We start from the raw sequence: 14,591 nt of genomic DNA on the forward strand, positions 1-14,591 counted from the left end.
CGCTCTGAGACCAAGGATCTTGCGGTTTTAACTATGTTCTGTGAGAAACTGTCTTCCGAATTCCACGCACACGCGCGCACACACACACGAAAGGTTCAGCAGGAACCAGTGGAAAACAACTGAGAGGAAGTACAGCTGTTCCCTCTGAGGAGCACGTGTGGGGGAAGCCAGGCCGCGGAAGAGGGGGTGTTCCCCGGGCGGCGACATGCAGCATTCTTTTCACTTGAGGCATCCGAGCCCGAGGAGCGGCAGCCTCCCCCGGGGAATATGACATAACCACGGGCGGGAAGGGCCTCACAAAAACAGGCCGGTGTCCACACATCCTTCTCCAGAGGAAACCCCTTCCCATCCTGTGTGCGAGAACTTCCACGTCCGCAGGGGCTCACCCGCCACCCCGTCTCCAGCTGGACAAAGAGCCCGCAGCCAGCCATCAGATAGGATGTGTTTGTATTTACACGGTACATTTTAAAGCAATGGCTACATTGGTCATACATATTAGAAACCATAAAAAAAAGTTAAGAACTAAAATGTACATCATACACTTGTATATATATTTTTTACACAGAGGTAAAAAGGCTTATTATAAAAAAATCAATACAACGGGGTTTTTAGTATACAGGTAAAGAATGAATTATGCTTCAGGCACTTTAATTTGTTAATGTGAGCAAACAGCTTGGTGGAGGGGGCGGGGGTGGGGGTCGGTGGGGGAAGCTTCCAAACAGAAAATCTTTTGGTTAATGTTTTGTTACCACAGATACAAAAATAAAATCTGAATAATTTCTCTCAGATGATTGACGTCAGTATGGCAAAGCTGACTGGGAAAACACTGCACGCTGTTCAGCTGCAGTGTGGCAATTAGAGAGACGTATTTACATAAATGTCCCCATGGCTGGGCTATCCTTGTGCCCTTAACCGCTGCCTTCTTCACAAACCAAAAAGGATACGCGGAGTAAGACTCATTAGCGTTAACTCTTCAAAGGGGTGGAAGAGGACAAGGGGGAAAGGAAGTTAGAAACAGTAACGACTAACTAGCGGTGACAAACAAAAAGCGGCCGGGGTATGTGTCTTCTTACTGAAATAAATAGGGGCACTTGAGCTGCGGTCGAACAAAACATACATTAGTGTTGTGCTTTGTAGAGAGGAGACCTTGAGAAAGGGCCTGAGGAAACGCCTCAGGTCTGGGGAGAAGATGGTCTCTCAACAATGTCTGGAGGCTGCTTGAAGGTTTTCTAGATGTTCTCCAGGCTGGGAAGCGGCTCTCTTCTTACATCACCAGATTGACAGCTCGCTGCTCTTGTCCCAAACCAGAAGGCAGGCCCAAGCCAGCCACTCCAACAAATGAAAACATCTACAACGGAACTCGTAAGCACACTGGGTATTTACATGGATGATCTGATAAAGAAATGCTATGTGCTCTCAGGCAAGCTGAAAGCATTCCCATGAAGGTAAGCGTGGCTAGCACTGTCCCAACACGACTGGCAGCCTGGAAAAAGAAAACAGTCCCTTTCCTTGAAGACTGATGTCCTGTGTGCAACAGAGAAGGGATGGGGCGGTGGGGAGAGAGGGATCGGGCCGTGCCCTGAGCTGGCAATTACCACAGGAAGATCATGGCAGGAAGATCATTGCAGGTAGATCCGCCAGCGTTGACAAGCCTGTCCCCTAGGGTCTCCACGACGTTCTGATTGTACTATGCTAGATACAGGTAACCACTCTCCACTTTTCTTTCTGCAGTAAGATTTGGCTATTCCTTGCAATATATTAGAAAAATACTATTTTCCAGCTAATTAGAGGCCTCCCATGTGGCAAGGTGCCAGGTAGACCCAGCCTGCGGACCTAACCATCTGTGCACCCGAAGTGGTAAGTCTGGGTTTGGAGTTGCAGGAGAAAGACACTTAGGCTTTGGAAGGGTTTCTACATATGGCCTTGTTTTTTCCCAAGTATAAATGAAGAATTTGATGACGTGAGATTGAGTCCAAAATGAAGACAAGAACACAAACCCATGAACAAAATGCAACCCACCACTCTTCAAATTGATGACATTTAAAATTTCCCCCAATTAATAGAAAAATAGCCACTGGGGGGGAAAGTTCCTATAGTGTTATTTACCACAACCTCACTGTTTCTCAACTGGTCCGGGTTTGGAGAACACCAGTTTGTGTTTGAATAGACGATTTGGTTTGCAAAACCATGAGCAAAATTTCTTACATCATTTGCATTGTCTTCTAATATTGCTAAATTTTTACAAGTGGTGGCGACACAATTTTAAAAAGTTCTACGTTAGGGGTAACTGGGGAGGCTCAGAGAAACCTGAAATCCCCCTTCTAGCCCTGGTCCGAGAGGATGCAATGCAGTTTAAAGAATTTTCCTGATTCTCACAAGTTAATCTGAAGTTAAGGCTCAATTCTCAGTCATTTTACAAGTGAATGTTTTGCATCAGTGAATGACGGATTTTTTTGGGGGGTGGGGGTGGTGACAGAAGATGAAGGATGGGCTCAAGATAGAAACTGCAGCTTACATGGGAAGTTTGGTTTCGAAAAGTTAAAGCGATCTTGCTTTGTGGTAGAAGTTTGTTAACTAGCTCACCTCCTGTACAGAATAACTGACTGCAGGTTAAAATACGTCTGGTAGGGTTTCATCATCTGACATCCCATTTCCACAGGAACCCGAGGAAGCAAGCTCGTGAGCAACAGACAAGCTGAACCAAGAGAAAAGATGGCCTTCGGTGCTCTTGGAAAAACCAACAAAAACCCACCAAAAATCAGCAGTACCCACTGCAGGCACCTTTGAACTGGAAGAGGTGGGCAGGAAGGATATGAAATCAGCACAAAGCATGAGACAGTAAGCTTGGTTACAGATCGTTAATAACACATCAGCGTCTGCGCGGAGGTTCCCTTCCTTAGAACACTGTGCGTGCGAGCGTGGGTGGGTGTGGCTGATGCGGAGTGGGTGGCCGGGGGTGCAGAGTCCACCGGGCAGGTTCCCCGGGCCGGAGCGGCGCCTCAGGTACCCGGGAGCGGGGGAGACGATGAGAGGATGGAGGAGACAAGTTCCCTTGGGGCTGTGGATGGAGGAGGGCGAGGGAGGGAAACCGAGTCACACAGCCGCTTTGTGCTTCCCCCCGCAGCACCTGCACATCACTCCGCAGTGGTAGCAGGCCCGCAGGGGCAGGTAACAGCACATACAGGGGGCCAAGAAAGACAAGGCAATAAGAGCCATCCACCGGAGGCAAAACTTCTCGTCGCTAGTATCGCACGAGCACGGGTCTGTATAGTCTCCCTCGGGGTCCGACATACAGTGATAGAGCATGCTGTCCGCACACCACATACAGCTCACCCGGCGGATGCAAGTTCTCACGGAGTCGGGCGCGTCCTGACAGTGGCCCCTCCGGTTCTCCTCGTGGTTGAACATGTCCCGGCAGTACTCGCACCGGGAGCGCTCGCCGTCCTCCTTCCGCCGCCGGGACTTGCCCCGGGAGGGCTGCGTCTTGATCACGCTGCCCCCGCGCCCTTTGGGGTCCTCGCCGAGGCCAAAGTCTGAGGAGTCCACGTAGGGGTAGTTGTAGTCGTGCTTGGGGACCTCGCCCTTGGCGAAGCGCACGTAGGAGTCCGCGTCCTCCGAGGGGTCCAGGTATTTGCCCCTCACCGGCGCGTGCCGGTAGTCCTCATAGCCCGTCATCCAGATCTTCTCCCTGGGGTTGATGCGCACAATCTCCTCGTCGTCGTCCGGGAAGCTCACCTGGCGGTAGGGCCTTGGTATCGGCTGCCCCAGGAAAAGGAGATGTTATTTTATAGCAGTGGCTAAACCCCTCCCCACCAAAAAACCAAAACCTCCAGTATGCATGTTTCACCTTTACAAAACCATTTCTTTTTTTTCCCGTTTTTTTTTTCTTTGAAGTATAGTTGATGTGCAATATAAGTTACAGGTGTACAATATAGTGATTCATGATTTTTTAAGGTTATACTCCATTTATAGTTGTATATTACAAATTATTGGCTTTACGACTGACCCATCCTGTAATTACTGCATAGCTTGTGGGTCAGACATACTTCAAATTATGAGTTTCAATCCCTTCCCGGGTCAGGAAATCAATTTGATGGGTCGAGACCAGCATTTCCCCTCTTTTTGCTGACGTACTGCCATATATGCAGGAACGTGTACACACTCTGAGAATAAAGTTTGAATTTTCAGAAGCTGAACATGCCCAGATAAAAGAGCAGAACTCGAGTCCTCCCTAGGACACCCTCACTGCCCTTCAGTGACCTCCCACCCCTGAGGTGATGGTGGCCGCTAGCCTGATGTCTAACAGGTTAGTATCACCTGTTTTCGCACAGTACGCACTGTTTTGTAACTGGCTTTTTTTCTTTTTTTTCCCAGTGAAACAGAGGAACACTGGACTGCACTGCATGTTACAAGGTAAGTACATTTCATTATCTTTGTGTATGTAACATGTACACTGGGCCGTAATATAAAATGCATGTCTCTCTATGGGTTGTGTTCAAAAAGGCAAAAGGGGATACCAGAAACTATAAGGCTCACAAGTACCTTATAATCTGGTTGGGAGGATAAGATGCTGGGACATGAAAAGGTTCTAGAGGCTGACTGCCTGGGCTCGAATCCTGCCAGGATCTCACAGGTAGTGCGTGGCAGAGCTGGAATCTGAGCCTGGGAGGGCCCGACCCAGAGCCATACCCTGTAGCCTCCAAATCCAACCTGTATTCTCCCTTAGAGTGAAACAGTCATCTCTGCAGGTGGTCCTGCTAGAGTTGGCATCAGTGCCTTGTCCAGAGCAGCAGGCGCTTGAATAAATAGTTACCGAATGGATACAGGTAAGCCTGCCTTGCACAGGGCATCCCAGTTGTGGCAGACAATGATTTTCTGCCTTCGAAGCCTTTGAGTATGAAGGCTTTTTAAGGGGTGAGGAGCATGGCTCTGAGTATGGAAGTCACTAAGCCTCAGACTTGGTTTCCCTGACTATCAAACCACACAGGGCTATTGTGAGAATGAAGAGAGAGAATCCATCCGGTGTCAGCACAGGGCCTGTCACACAGAATACACTTGATACCTGTTGCCAGGATTGTCATTATAATATTGTCACAGAATTTATCACATGGTAATTAGATTTACCCACCACTTCCCATCAGACTGTGAGCTCCTTGCTGGCAGGGGCCAAGTCTCACAGGCTTTGCCCTAATTCCTGTCAGATTCTTGATGTCAGAGTTTCCCCAACTTTGGAAAATCACAGTCCTACAGTATTTGCAAAGAAATCTTGGGAGCTGACACAGACTCTGCTAATAATTTATTTTACAAAGTACGGAGAGTCAAAAAGTCAAGTCCCATCCACTGCTATCATAATGTGATTTTGATGCCAAAATATTAGGAAATACACAGTAAAATGATTTTGAAAAAAAGAGTCATATAAACCTAGCTTTATGTTTTAAAAAACCTCAGTGCCTCATGCTTTTTCTCTCATCAAAGTAGAGTGGCGGCCACATCGCCCACAGTTTAGGAACCTGCTCCAAAAAACAGCTGCTTGGTAAATATTTGCTGAATTCCTGAATTCCAGCTATAGCTAAAGCGCCCTGAGCCAGCCTGGGTCTGCAGCTGGCAATGCCAGGGGGCTTGAGTCAAGTGTACAGTATTCTTTTTTTGAAGGGGGGTAGTAATTAGATTTATTTACTTATTATTTTTAAAATTATTTTTTAACGGAGGTACTGGGGATTGAACCCAGGAGCTTGTGCATGCTAAGCAGGCGCTTTACCACTGAGCTACACTCTCCCTACCCCAAGTGTACAGTATTCTGCAGTCTTGAACGCAGCCCTGTGCTTTCACACAAAGCCAGGAGGCCGTTGACAGAGGAATGTTGGAGGCAGCAGTGTCCTAGGTGAGCAGAGCCCTGTATTTCAATCTTGTTTCACTAGGGTCTCTCTCTCTCTCTCAGCCTCAACTTCCTCATCTATAAACTGGGGATGCCGAGGACCTGCCTTATCGGTAATTTGTGAGGGTAAGAGGAGATAAGGCACATAAAGGGTTTGGCAATGTGTCTGAAAATGCACAGAAAACTGAGTAAGGGTGAGCCGCCCCCACCCCTCCAGAATGGCGGTGTGGACTGCAAAGCAGGAGCCCAGAAGCAGCCCAGGCTCGGGCATGTGGCCACACAGGAGGGGAAGGAGGCCATTCCAGAATCGGGAGCCATCCACCCCGTGACCTCCGACGAACGAGCCTGCCGCTCACCTGTTCGAGGTGATAGTGGTCCGTGGGGTATGGGTCGTGGAGGTGGCCCAGGGTATAAATCCTCCGGTGCTCACAGGATGTGGGCGAGGAGATTGTCCGAGTAGGTTGTTCCCTCTTCTGAGACGAATTAGAAGAACTGTCTGTAGCTGTCTGCATAGGAGGAGGTAACCAAGAAGTTAATTTAAAAAAACAAAAACAAAAACCCTAACACACTGTCTACCCTGACTTGTGGCGTCTTGCTGGACTTCCTGAAATCTCGAGTTTATCCTGGCTGTGGGAGGCAGAGGACCCCTGAAGGGCCAGATTGTCTAAACATGACGGGCAGAGAAACCCAGCCACCAGACCCTGGAAAGGTGGGTTTGTTTTCTCAAATGTGGGAGCAGCGACCGGCGCTGAGGAAGGGCTCACCGCACCAGGCCTCCCGCTGGTGCGTTCCAGTTTGATCAAGAATGGTCACCTGTTTGTGGCCCTGGCTGCGAGGTCCTCGAGTGAGCACAGGAGAGGCAAACAAGCAGAAATCAAAGCCATATGTTTCTCTGTGGGTCTAATCCCAGCCTGGGAAAGTCTCAGAGATAAGGATGCGTCAGAGGTATTATGGGTCCTGGCTTTCTAGGAAGAAATTTTGTAATCTTCAGCTTGGAGGCAAGCGTGGGGGGTCACTTTAAACTGGAAGTAAGATGGACGCTTGCAGAGAGGGACGAAGGCCACCATCTCTGGGGGTGAGCACAGATCTGTTTTCCCAGAAGAGGCGACGAGTTCAGTTTGGAGCCTCTGTGAGGGTATCTTTGGAAGGTGGTCAGATATCAGGATGTACTGTGGCTGTGCGCAAAGCACGGGCCTGATCGCCTTCCAATATACCTACCACCTAGGTGCTTTGTGTTCCCAAGTGATCCCAGGAGCCACAAGCTCATTCAAGAGCTTTGTAAGATGCAGCTGGCACCAACCTTTAAAACCAGGGCACCTCAGAAACCCCATTACTCAGTAACTTCCATTTCCTTACAGTGATGCACCCTTTTTTCTTCTTTTTTTTCCCCAGATAAATGAAATGGTTTCCTTGAAATCTAGGTGTCCTATTGTGGTAAATAACTACAAACTCCTCCTTGGCTGTTGCTCCTCACTCTTATATTCCCATTATCTCATTTGCAGATTTCTCTCCTTTTATTTTACTGTTTTTTGTTACTCTCATAGATCCTTTTGGGGGCAAAGCAAGGATCAAATAGACTTAAGAAAGTTATTTTTACCTCTTCCCCATTTATAAAGTAATAAATGCTCAGAAAAATGGGATTGCAAGCATTCAGGAAAAAGAAAAGATACCCATATTTCCATTATGCAGCACAACCACTGTTGATTTTTTAAAGCTTGGTGGACAGGTGTAGTATGCCTCTGGAAAGCCAACCCTCCTGGATTTTTCTTTAATTTTGGTCCACGTGATGTGGGCTGAAGCCTGTTTCCAGTCCCACAATCCATAGTGACTAATTCAGATATGAACACACACAGTCCTATCTGAGGCAATACAGAGAGACTTTGGATGGAGAGGTCAGAAAAGATGCTGTCTCTGTCTCTGAAGTTAAGATCTAAGGGCCCCCCCTAAGCCTGGAATCCTAGTGAGGGTGCAGGGAAAGAAACTGCCCGAGGATAAAGTAAAGCAAAACCAAGGGAAGAAGGTCCCCACAGACACCATTTGAGCTTCTGGATCCAGCCAAGCCTGAATCATCACTCACCCTAAGATGTCCCAATGATACAAGCCAATTCCCTTTGGTAACTTAACCCAGAATGCGTTGGGTTCGTCCCTGGGGTGAACTTTTCCCTCACTCCCGATTCCTTCTCTGTGGCAGCCGTTCCACCTCCACCAGCATCACAGCCCTGGCCTTGCCTTTGCCTTGCTTACTCCTTTCCACAGCAGGCGGAGTGCAGTTGGGCATCCAGAGCCTGCTTCATTCCTTCTCTGCTTCTTGGGAGCCACTCGATCGGCAAATAGCACGTGCCGGCAATCATTCTTGGGACAGTGTGGTCCACTTGGAGGTGGAGGGCCCACCGCAATGTGGGGAGGGTGTGGAGACCCAGCGCTCATGTGCCTGGTGGGGCAGATCTGTCCAATCCTGGGGTCCAGCCCTGGGATGCCCATTTCCCACAGATGTAAGCCAGGACTAATATCATCAGTAATGAAGGGTCTCCCATCATTTTTTTCTCAGTTGGTACGGAGCTCAGATAGGAAAGAGTCGCTATTTACCCCTCAAATCCCAGTAACTAAAAAAGACCAAATAGATACACAAGACTTTTTCCTTTCTTCCAAACTCTGCCCTGTCCTCCAGCTCTCACCGACCTTTTCCTTATGTCTTTGGAGGTACTGCCTCCCTCTTTTAACACATGTGTGGTTGTAGGTCGACAGCACAACAAAGCAAACAACCCTTAACAGTCTTATGTTATGTGAGGGCTTATGATGTGCCAGGCCCTGGCTAAATGCGAACACGACTGCAGGTAAAATATCACGTCCATATCAGACAGGAAAACGGAGACTCCGAGAAATGCAGGACCCTGCCCACCGTGGGAGGTGGCCCCTGCCCACCAAGCCCAGTGGGATCTCCATGCACAACACCACTGCTTCTCAAGCCCGGGAGAGCCCACGCCCGTGTCTGCTCTGTGTTAATCTTGGTGAAATTAACCCAAGTACAACTTTTCCAAGTAAGAAGGTGCACCCTGATGTATACAGTCCCTGGAGATGAGGGGATGGTATCTCATAACACAAAGGTTTCTACAGATCTCAATAAATACTTTCCACATGAGTAGATAAGGGCTCTTCGGTGTGATTCAAATCTCAAGGGTTAAACTCTTATCCAACACCCAAGTGACAGTCACATCTTAGGTTAGAAGCTACCCTGGGATTGGACACTGTTATATGCACTGTGCATTTGGGTCTCAGAGACCCAGTTAACACATTGTGGCCACCTGTGTGTTAGTCATCTGTTCACCCGAATCCACCCTGTTTTCTGGGACCTATCTATGTTCAGGTTAACAGTGTATGGAACATCATTCTGGGAAATGAGGCACGCCTGGTATTCCTGGTAATCCTCAGCCAATCAAATGCCACCTTCTGACACTCCCATCCTTCCTCCCTGAGCCAGACCAGCCTCTTCCCACTGCAGAGTCAAGTGCAAAACTTCCTGGACAATTTTTGGACAATTTAGAGAATGTGAGACTGAGAAAGACCTTTCGACATCTCCTGATCTGATGACAAATCTGTACAGAGGAGCAGGGAGGCCAAAGGACTGAGGTGCGCCCACAGTTCACCACCTCCCTTGGGATGTCCCAGCCCAGCCCCCAGCCTCCCGCACCTCACTGCTCTGGGTTTGCCCTGGACCCTGGGAAGAAGGGCCCATAGGAGAAAATCCATCAGAAGCCAAGGATCATCTCAGATCTCTGCTATCTAACAAATCCTGCCAAGTGGTGAGTGACCTACCAACAAAAGGGATGTGCTATCAGGGCATCTCCGAGAGAGGCGAGGGGAAAAACCTCCTTTCACCACATGCCCCTCTGAACTGGTGCCCCCTAACTGCTCATGAGAAAAGCAGCCCACTAAGCTGTGCACATACGTACATCAACAAGCAAGATTCTAGAACGTGGCTGTGTTACTTGTGTGCACAAGCTAATGACACGCACCAGCCTACCAATCTGACAGCCTCATCTTCAACCTGGAAAGACTGGCTGCGTTTTCAACTTGCCTTACTGGGGGGGTGGAGGGTGGGCACCTTGGAACTGCTGCAGGTTTGAGCTCAAGAAGAACACAACCAGAAGTCCTCCACGCCTGGGGACCTCAGGCTCCTTAGTGGGGTGGCTTCGGCGGCAGGTGTCCCAGAGTCAGAGAGGAGTCAGAGCCAGCCTTTGATGCCACTCACTGTGAACAAGGCCAGACACGGCTGTTGCCACCTGGGAGCCGGCTACTTGGGGGAGGTCCTGTGCAATGTGATGCAGTGAGCACAACCACTGCCCCTTGTAAATGCACCCTCCAAAAAAACCTACCTCTGGGTTTGACCGTCTCAATGTCAGTGTTTGCCAGGGATTTCCAGCATGATGTGATAGTGGCCCTGTTTCCTTGAACCAGACTTTAATGGGACAACTTCTAATGATTCTCTATTAAATACAATGTTTCCAGATAACCGGAATGATGATAAAATTCCAAAAATTTCCTTGTATTCTAGATTGCTAAGGGTTTTCACAGCAAAAGATGTTGGATGTAACCAGATGGTTTTTTTTGTATCTATTGAGATGATTAGTCTTTCACCTTTGTTTCATTAATGTCTGAATCAAACAGTTAAGCTTTTCGAATATGAACTATCTTTGCATGCCTGAGATATTTTCTACTCTAATGATCTTTCATTAAATTTGTTGTACACTAAATGTTCATTGATAGATGACTGGATAAAGAAGTTGTGGTATATTTACACAGTGGAATACTACTCAGCCATAAAAAAGAATAAAACAATGCCATTTGCAGCAACATGGATGGACCTAGAGATTGTCATTCTAAGTGAAGTAAGACAGAAAGAGAAAGGAAAATACCACATGGTATCACTCATATGTGGAATCTAAGAAGAAAAAAAAGAAAAGGACACTATGAACTCATCTACAAAACAAAGACCTGCAGACTTAGTAAACAATCTTACGGTTAGGGAAAGAGGGTGGGAAGGGATGAATCTGGGAGTTAGAGATTTGCAAATGTTAGCCACTATATATAAAAATAGATTAAAAAAACAAAATTTCTTCTGTATAGCACAGAGAACTATATTCAGTATCCTGTAATAACCTTTAATGAAAAAGTATGAAAACAAATATACGTATGTATATGCATGACTGGGACATTGTGCTGTATCAGTAATTGACACATTGTAACTGACTGTACTTCAATTAAAAAAAATTTAAAAATTGTACAAATATTTGATGTGATTTGTTAATATTTTACTTTAAAACTTTACATCTAGACTCAATGAGTTGGGCTGCAGTTTTTCTCTACTTGGGCTATTCTTGCCCAGTTTATAGCAAGGTTATGTGAGTCCTGTACACTGAGCTAGGCAGTGTTCCACCTTTTTCTATCCTCTGGAACAGTATCTTTTTTTTTCTTTTTTTCAAAATTTAAGTATAGTTGATTTACAATGTTGCATTAGTTTCAGGTGTACAGCAAAGTGATTCAGATACATATATATTTTTTCAGATCATTTTCTTTTTTGGGGGGCGGGTAATTAGGTTTATTTATTTAATGGAGGTACTGGGGATTGAACCCAGGACCTCATGCATGCAAGGCATGTGCTCTACCACTGAGCTATACCCTCCTCCCTAGATCATTTTCTATTATAGGTTATTACAAAGATATTGAATATAGTTCCCTGTGCTATGCAGTAAATCCTCATTGCCTATCTCTCTTATGCATGGGAGCTGTTTCTTAACTGCCTAAATTTGGTCTTTTTAAGGGGTATGCCTTTGACAACATTTTCAGATTTTTCCATAGTTATCTAAAAACACGTGTTTTGAGTAATAATCTTTGTGTGGCCTGGGTCTAAAGCCCTCTAAGATGGCAGTGAGCTGAGACAGACTTTTTGATAAGGAAGACCAGGAGGCTGAGAAAAGAAAGGGTAAGGAGGTGGAAGCAAGAGTCAGAGGGCACTGAACTGAAAAAGCAGGTACTGCCAACCATAAAATAAGAAAATATTGCCACTGATCAGCCTGCCCAAGTCCGCACTGGTACTGAAGACACCCACCCCCCTCTCCCCTGAGGGTTTTTTTGGGTTTGGGCTGGGTGCTTTGTGGGATGTGGGCTCAGATACAGGTGGACACGGGCAGGGTCAAGGCCAGGGCTTCCCTAAGGAGCGGCCCGGGAGATGGGCAGAGGGCATGCTAGGTGGGTGGATGACGTAGACCTAGGTTCAGGAGAAGGAAAAAAAGAGGCTCAAGTGTATCAGTGAACATCTGATAAACTCCTTTAAAAAGGGCAAGCTGTTAATGGCTGCACTCTGCAGACACGAGCTGTGCTTACTTTGGGAACTGAGATTTGCCTATAATTCCCCAGTATTTATCAACAAATAAGAGGGAAACCACGGAGCTTCAAAAGGTGATACAGACTTTTCTTTTGAATAACTGACTTCAATGGTATGATTCCTTGACAATAAATTAAAATCTGAAGTCCAGGACACTGGGCTGAGGCTGCCAGTTTCCCCAAGGTCATTGCTGCCTGGTTTGGGTGGGAATTGGTCTAAATGGAGAAAGGAGACCAGAAGATTGACGTCTAACGTTACCTGGGTGGCTGGCTCCCTCCTGTTGGATGGGTGTATGTGTAAAATGTGATTTCTTACTCTTGGAAGCTTGACTGTTCTTCCCTGTCCTATGAAGGGACCCTGAGTTTACCACCTGGAAGTTCTTAAAGAAGCACATGCATCTGTTCACATGCCGTGGGTCCGGGGATGGGCCTTTCCATGTGGAAGGCCAACCTCTTTGACCAAGGGATGCTCAAGGAGGGAGAGAAAGAACCAAGGAGGAGGGTAAGAACCAAGAGGCCAGACCAGCTAAGGAGGCAGTTTGCCTAAATTACCCATCCTGGGATGGAATCCCGGCTGCTGACCGAGGGCTTCTGGGGGCACCCAGGGTGGGTCAGGTCACACACTTCAAAGTGAAACATGCATTTTTCAGGACTATGTGCATCCCTTCAACTCCTCTGGGTTTTCCTGCTAAATCTGTTTTTCCAAAAGGAGGTTGGGGTGGGGAACAAAGACAGCAGCAGCTGGCGACCAGTGCTCATGGGAGAGCAAAGGTGTGCCCAGGGCTGTGTCTTCAAGGACACTTGGAACTATTAAGGGGCACCTGGATGACATCTTTCTGGAGTGAGACACCCTAAGTACATTAGTGAGATCATGAGAAGGCTGGTAACAGTTAATTTTCTCCTCGCTCTTGGGGATGGAGACAAATGGGGTGAAGCCTCCCTCCAGAGAGGCAAGCAAACAAGTAGAGCCCCTTTTCTTCCCTGTGTCCCCAGGAGCACATGAGCTGATGTGAACACCCAGCTCCTGCAGCCAAGCCAGCTCTGAGCAACCATTTCTAGAGGGCAGCAGGCCCAGAGATTCTGAATAAGGCAGAGAAAATAAAGTGAAGACACTGCGTAAGGAGCCAGTCCACATCCTCCAGGAATCATACAGCGATGTTAAGCAAAACTAGCACCGTACGGAGACGCTGGAAAACCTCAGTGCCAGGCCAGGCCCAAGTCGCGGGCCAGCTCTCTCACCTCTGTGGGCCTCAGTGTCCTCATGCGTGCGATAAGGAGGGGCCCTGGGTGATCTGCAGGGTCTGCGTGAGCTCTGACAACTACGTGTAACCCCTCTGCCGCCCTCCTCACAACATGTTTGTCACAGAGGAGTCTGTCTAAGACTGTGGCTCAAGTGATTCAAGAGCCCCAGGATGTAAGGCAACTATACCTCAATAAAAAAATAAGGCATCACCATAGCTAAAAAAAAAAAAAAAAAAAAGCCACAGGATTAGTTCAGGTTGATAAACTAGATTTCTGCCCTGTCTGTAGACGCCGATACTTTCAAGTTTTGAAGATGGCTAACTAGTAGTAACGACTACCGTGTGTACTATCTTTACGGCACCCCACCACCAAGAGAGATTTCAGCAGCGGGTGCAACCAAAGCAAGATTCAATATTCTTCCTGTTGCAAGGGCTTCCCGTTTTATTTACTTTTTAAAAAAGCATGTATACACACATGCACTTATGTATAAGTATAAATATATACCGTTCCTCTCAACCTCAGGCTAGGAGACGAGATTGATCACAAGGAACTCTGGGCATCTCCTGCCTTTCAGAAGACAGTAAACCGGATGGTTGCGTGTGTCAGAAGGCTCCCCGGCTTGGGTGGTCTGGGGATGAGCTGTTGCCTAACTCTTGAGCAAAGCAAGCCTGTCCCCTCAGTAGCTATTAGACTGACAGGTCTATGGCCAACCCCTTTTCCTTTGGTAAGTAGGAAGTTGTCGCCTCTTTTGTCAGCTGGTCTTTGGGAACAGGCAGCACTGGCTCATGTGTCCTAAGGACCTACACTGGTTTCAGGTGTCCTCTTTCAAAGAGGCAAACAGACAGGAAGTCAGCCGGGCACATGCTCTTTTACAGCCCCAGGTAGCAGGCACATAGGGTCTAAGAGGCAGCTGGTGGGAGAAGGGAGATGACTTTGTCCTAGACTCAGACATTATCCCGTCCAGGACCCAGGGGATAGATGCAGTGGGCATTCTTTTATGGTGAAAACAACAACAACAAAAATTCCTACGTGTTAGACAAAAGCTTTATGTTTCTAAAATTTGAAATTAGGTGAAATTTTGACATGAAAGGGC

At 47.4% G+C, this 14,591-nt stretch overlaps 1 protein-coding gene and 1 non-coding gene across 5 annotated transcripts in view; both read right to left on the minus strand.

Moving 5' to 3' along the window:
• Positions 1-430: 430 nt before the first annotated feature.
• SPRED2 (sprouty related EVH1 domain containing 2) overlaps positions 431-14,591 on the minus strand; it is a 112,444-nt gene continuing 98,283 nt past the window's right edge. For all 4 annotated transcript variants that reach the window (XM_032497696.1, XM_032497695.1, XM_032497697.1 and 1 more), the window contains 2 exons: positions 6,232-6,381; positions 431-3,759 (listed from right to left, as the gene is read on the minus strand). In XM_032497696.1, coding sequence (XP_032353587.1) covers positions 3,094-3,759; positions 6,232-6,381 — 816 coding nt within the window. In that variant the 3' untranslated portion in view covers positions 431-3,093. The remainder of the gene's footprint in view (positions 3,760-6,231; positions 6,382-14,591) is intronic.
• On the minus strand, positions 11,484-11,555 carry TRNAA-UGC. The gene has a single exon. It is a non-coding gene; the product is annotated as a tRNA-Ala (tRNA).

This window comes from Camelus ferus, chromosome 15 (assembly GCF_009834535.1).
Source record: "Camelus ferus isolate YT-003-E chromosome 15, BCGSAC_Cfer_1.0, whole genome shotgun sequence".
Taxonomy (NCBI): Eukaryota; Metazoa; Chordata; class Mammalia; order Artiodactyla; family Camelidae; genus Camelus; species Camelus ferus.